At 37.9% G+C, this 5457-nt stretch overlaps 1 protein-coding gene across 1 annotated transcript; it reads right to left on the bottom strand.

Annotated features, from left to right (window-relative positions):
* Window positions 1–201: 201 nt before the first annotated feature.
* Window positions 202–2915, bottom strand: LOC143534811 (uncharacterized). The gene has a single exon (XM_077029213.1). It carries the CDS (start codon window positions 2913–2915, stop codon window positions 312–314), a length of 2604 nt encoding a protein of 867 aa, XP_076885328.1. The 3' UTR covers window positions 202–311.
* Window positions 2916–5457: the final 2542 nt, after the last annotated feature.

Here is a 5457-nt window from a genome sequence, read left to right on the forward strand (position 1 = left end):
TTGATGTGGCATGATACGTGATCATTTAAGTTTTTACATCCACATTACCATTCAGCATGTCAAAAATCATTTTTTCTGTTTTTGGTTTGGTTTAAGCCCAAACGACCCACTCATGCACCCTACTAGGCACTAGACACTTGAATAACTGTTAAACTTTATATTGCGATACTTGACAAAAACAATGAATTTAGTATTCACCTGAAAATGATCATGATCTATCAGTAGATCGCGCGCTATCACATCGTCCACAAGAAAGATGTTGCTAAGTCATTGCTTGATGCATAATGTTTTGTACTTTTCTAGATGTCTTGTCACAAAGTAGATAAACCTAGTATATCACAACTCTCATTGGCTGCTGACAATTCTTTAGCCAACATTGCATATGTATGAAAGTTAGGAATTATGTTTCTTGATACCATTAAACGTAAAAAACGCACACATGTATCCATGTCAGCATCTTTAGCAACCCCATCAATCAGAACCGTCCAAACAATCTCATCAGCATCCCATTCTTGATCCAACATGTTCTCAAATAACTCACCAGCTTTACCCGTTTGCCCAATTTTACACAAACCACAAATTACCAATTTATAAGATTTAATATTAGGTTCAAAACCGTCTCCTCGCATCAAATTAAAGAACTCTAAAGCGGTTTCAGTTTTCAAATTCTTACAGTGAGCGGATATAAGCGAGGCATATATATTCACATCACGAGTTATTGGCTTTTCTTCCATTTTGTGAAACAAGTCAACCACTTCTGTAATCTTACCTTCCTTACACAAGCCCGAGATTATGTTACTGTAAGTATCAATCGTTGGTTCACACTTGTATTCTGACATTCTATCCAAAAGATTAGCAAAAGTCGACTTTTCTAAACCTTTCATCAAGACACAAAATGTTTGGTAGCTCGGTTTGCATCTCATGTTGACCATTGTTTTAAGAAGTGAAAACGCGCGATTCACTAGATTTAACGACACGTAACCATCGATTAACAAAGTATACGTCACGTGATCAGGAACAATTCCTTTATTTTCCATTTTGTTTAATAATATCTCTGCTTTATCTACACTTCCTTCCCTACATAACCCGTAAATTAACGAACTATACGTTAATAAATTTGGCATGCAATTCCTGTTCCACATTTCATCAAAAATCTTGAACGCAAATTCGACATTACCGTTTCGACATAACCCGTCGATTAAAGATGTGTAGGTAATCACATTTGGGGATAATTCTTTGTCGACCATTTCCTCAAATAACTTTTGTGCTTCGCTTAATCGATTCGTTTTCGATAAACACGATATTATCGGGTTAAAACTTTCAACATCGGGCTTGCAATTACTCGTTTCCATCTTTTTTAACAACGAAAGGGCAGCTTCTACATCGCCTTTTTTGCAATAACCGTCTATTAAAGTCGTGAAATGGACTTTATTCGGTTTCAATCCTTGGTCAACCAGTTCATTAAAAAAAGTCAACGCTCGATCAAGATCCCCAGTCTTACATAACCCTGAAATAACTTCAGCATAAGACCACTCATCTGGTTTGCATCCATTTGCCTTCATCAAACTCAATAACCTAACCGCGTTATTTAAATCCCTTTGTATGATAAATCCAAAAATTAACGTGTTATACGTAACAACAGTCGGCAAAGGGCCTACTTTCATCATTTTACTCAAAAGAACCATACCCTTTTGAAAGTTTTCCATCAAGCATAACATATGAATGATTTCATTATACGTCTCGGTGTTTGGAAAATTACCATTTTGCCCCTCCATCCAATCAAAAACCATAAAAGCAGCATCAAACCTACTTATCATACCTAACTCATGTATCAAAGCATTATAACTAACCGTGTTCGGAATCAAACCATCTTTCAACATCTTATGGTAAAAACCGACTGCTACTTCGGGTTGTTGCGTACGAAACATCCCGCTTATAAGAGCCGTGTAGGTATGCACGTTCAACAAACAACCCGTTTTCCTCATAACAATTACAAGATCAATCGCCTCCCTAACGCGCCCGCTTGCACATAACACAAAAATAGGCACCGTAAACGTATAAACAGTCGGTTGAATGTCCTTACCCATCATCTCATTCAACATATCCAGCCCCTCATCGACCCGACCAGCATTGCACAACCCGTTTATCAAATTCGTATACGTCGCCGAGTTGGGGTTACACCCTTCCTCAATCATCTGATCAAACACCTGAAACGCGGACTCCAAATCACTAACCCTGCAATACCAAAGAATCATCGAAGTGTAAGTAAACGCATCCGGACACAAATAATCCATCTGGTCAAACAACACCTTGGCTTCTCGAACCATCCCCCGTTTACACAACAAGTTAATCATCGTGTTGTACGTTAACAAATTCGGGCTAACAGCCATCCGTTGAAACACACCGCGCGTAGCTTCCATCATTTGAAACTTGGCCATTTGAATCAACAACGCGTTAGAAACATATAAACTATACCGGACGCCTTTATTATTAAGCTCATTTAAATATTCAAGAATATCCATAACTTGTTTCTCATTTCGACACTCTTTGACCATCAAAACCCGAATGTGCTCGGTATCGGCTACCCGGGACTCGCTGACTAAGCGATTCAGCATGGCCTTGTAACAATTGAAATCGTGTTTGTAATAATATGTTTTAGAGATCCAGTAAAAGAAGTGAATGACTACATCTGGGTCTTTAACGGTGGTTAGGACTCTGGTGACGTGAGAGTGGGTGAGTTTGTGGCTGACGTGTTTCAATTCGAACCAGCGGGGATTGGAGGATAATAACTTGGAGACATTGCTGACGACTAAATTAGGAGGGACAACGTGAGATTGTGATGATAATGAAAATGAAAATGATAATATAGTTGTACGGAGAGTGAAGAGAGATTTAGGGTTTAGAGGTTTTACCATTTCGTTATGTTGATGATGAGATTGGATGTGGTCGATTCAAGACCATATCGAATGCCAGAAAGAAAGAAATAGTCGTGTTTGGGTATGACCTGGTTAACCTGTTTAATTAACAGCCAAACAGGTCCACCCCCAAAGGTATTTAATTCAACAGGTCTAACCGCTAACCCTATATGACCCGTTTTATCATGTAATAAAGTTTTACCAGTTACCAGACCCACCCAGCCACTGAGACACCCATTTTTCATCTCTAGTGATAAATCAGGTTAATATGTTCCTTTAGGAAGATATATAATAATTCTTTTATCTTTTTCCCTCAAAATCCTTCTGGGAAAAGTATATCAACATACCTGAATTTAATCGTATGTGGAACTTTCGAGTCGCTATAACCATTCAAAAAGCCCGGGTTCGCAAGGTTTGGCTGATTCCTATTCTTGATAGCCAAAAACACAACTCTCAATATAACCGTAAACGGGCTGCCTTGCGGTTTCTTGAACCGATAAATACTGGTCCCACAAACCAATACAATAATTGTAGTAATCATGGTCCTAGCTGAAATCGCATACCACCATCCTCCACCCTTATGTTCTTGTATATAAAATAAAATTGTAACCGCAGAAACAGACCCAAGGCTAACGAAGAAGGCAAGCAACTGGGTTTCATAACCTGGTTCGGAGTTAGGTTCGGGTGGTGATTCAGGTTCCAAGTTAGGTTCGGATTAGACAAAGAGCAGTTAAACTTAAATTTTTTCGCCGGCAGCAGGAACACGGCGGCGCCGGCGATGGCTTGAAGATCGGAATCTTGAACTCCGGCCATGAAGGCATCATCAATTACAGGCGGATTAATTTCACATATCATGGATTCAAGCCATGAGTTTAAATCCGACGGGTTGTAATGAACCGAATCGGATACAATCTGAGACAACTCGTCATCGTTGTTAAAGACAATATCCAGATACTCGATTTTTAGAGCCACGTCATCCATATCGGATGGTTTTACTTTGTAACCCAACATGGCTAGTAACTCATCAACACCACCGGTATTATTATCTTGGTGTGTTGGTTGGTGGTTTTTTTCGGTGTTCCACATATGGGTGTTCATTGTTTTCGATTTGCTGATCTGGGTCGGTGTCGGATTTCCGCCGGAAGCCACGGCGGTGGCGGTTCCGGCGACGGCGGCGGAAGAGAATAAGTTGTTGATAACTGTGTCTTGGGTTTGTGGTTGGTTTTCTTCGGTGTTCCACATATGGGTGTTTGTTATTTTTGATTTTATGAGCTGGGTCGGTGTTGGATTTTCGCCGGAAACAACGGCGGCGTTGGCGATGGAAGAACTGGAAGAACTGTCAACATCACCACCGGAATCATCTTCGTTGTTGTTCCACATATGGGTTTTCATCATTTTCGATTTCCTGATCTGTGTCGGTGTTAGATTGCCGCTGGAAGCAACGTTCTGTATTATAATTTCGAAAAGAACGAAAATCACATACAAAATTTAAAAAACACAAAAGCAAAATTTTATATATATATATATCTATATATATTTATATGCTCAGTTATGCTAATTTCCATAAGATCACCATATTCAATTACTAGGTTATAACCCGTGTACTACACGGGACTGGGTATCAAACATTTTAAAATTAAAAATAATTAATATTAAATAATACCAATTATATTAACAATGTTTCATTTACAATTAAAAAAAAACACATTTTGATCACTAACCTAATAGGCCTAACCTAGCTATTTTGCCACGGTTACCAATAATTGATCTAAGTCCGTAAATTCACTACACGGTCGTGAACCAACATATATTGAATTACTTGTATATGTACATGCCTAGTTATTTTGCACTATAGTTATTTTGCACCGTGGGCTCTTGAAGATAACCAACAGCAGAAACCATATATCTAATCTTGATTCAATTGTGTGGGTAGGAATCTTCATATAAATCACATGCAACTAAGTCAAACTTCAAAGTGGAAAGCGTAGATAAACATCATTATTTGTTAAAAAAACCACATTGCAAAGTGAGACGCATGTCTAATTGTCTAATTCTAAGTTGAAAAGTAGTCATTTGACCTAAAAAGTAAAACTGTTGCAATTACCTATCGCTACATATTCTGGAGTAACATAACCGGTGGTCCCAACTAACCGAGTTGAAGCATGTGCATTATCTACTACGGGTCCACTTTCTTGCTAACCCGAAAGACCTGTTGTAAATGTATTCAATTTTCCAAAAAAAAACATTGAAAATAAATAGTAATAACAATCAATTACAATGCCCATATATTAATGAAAAAGATTTGCATTGTCTTTTTACTCTAGTAGACAGCAAGTAAATAAATAAATGCATCAGGGATAATTATATTTCAAATAGTGGGTTTTGTATATATAAGGTTATGAACAGAGTTTTCCTTCATGTGGCATATAATTCGGCATTCAAAAGTCAGCCTCTAGATTAATACATCAATTTGCATAGTTGAGAATATCAAAAGTCAAAATGGTATCATATTTCAAGTTTCATAATTTTAAAAGGCAAGTTT

This window comes from Bidens hawaiensis, unplaced genomic scaffold (genome assembly GCF_021521415.1).
Source record: "Bidens hawaiensis isolate Kalapana, Puna unplaced genomic scaffold, B.hawaiensis_p1.1 tig00010344_1, whole genome shotgun sequence".
Classification (NCBI taxonomy): Eukaryota; Viridiplantae; Streptophyta; class Magnoliopsida; order Asterales; family Asteraceae; genus Bidens; species Bidens hawaiensis.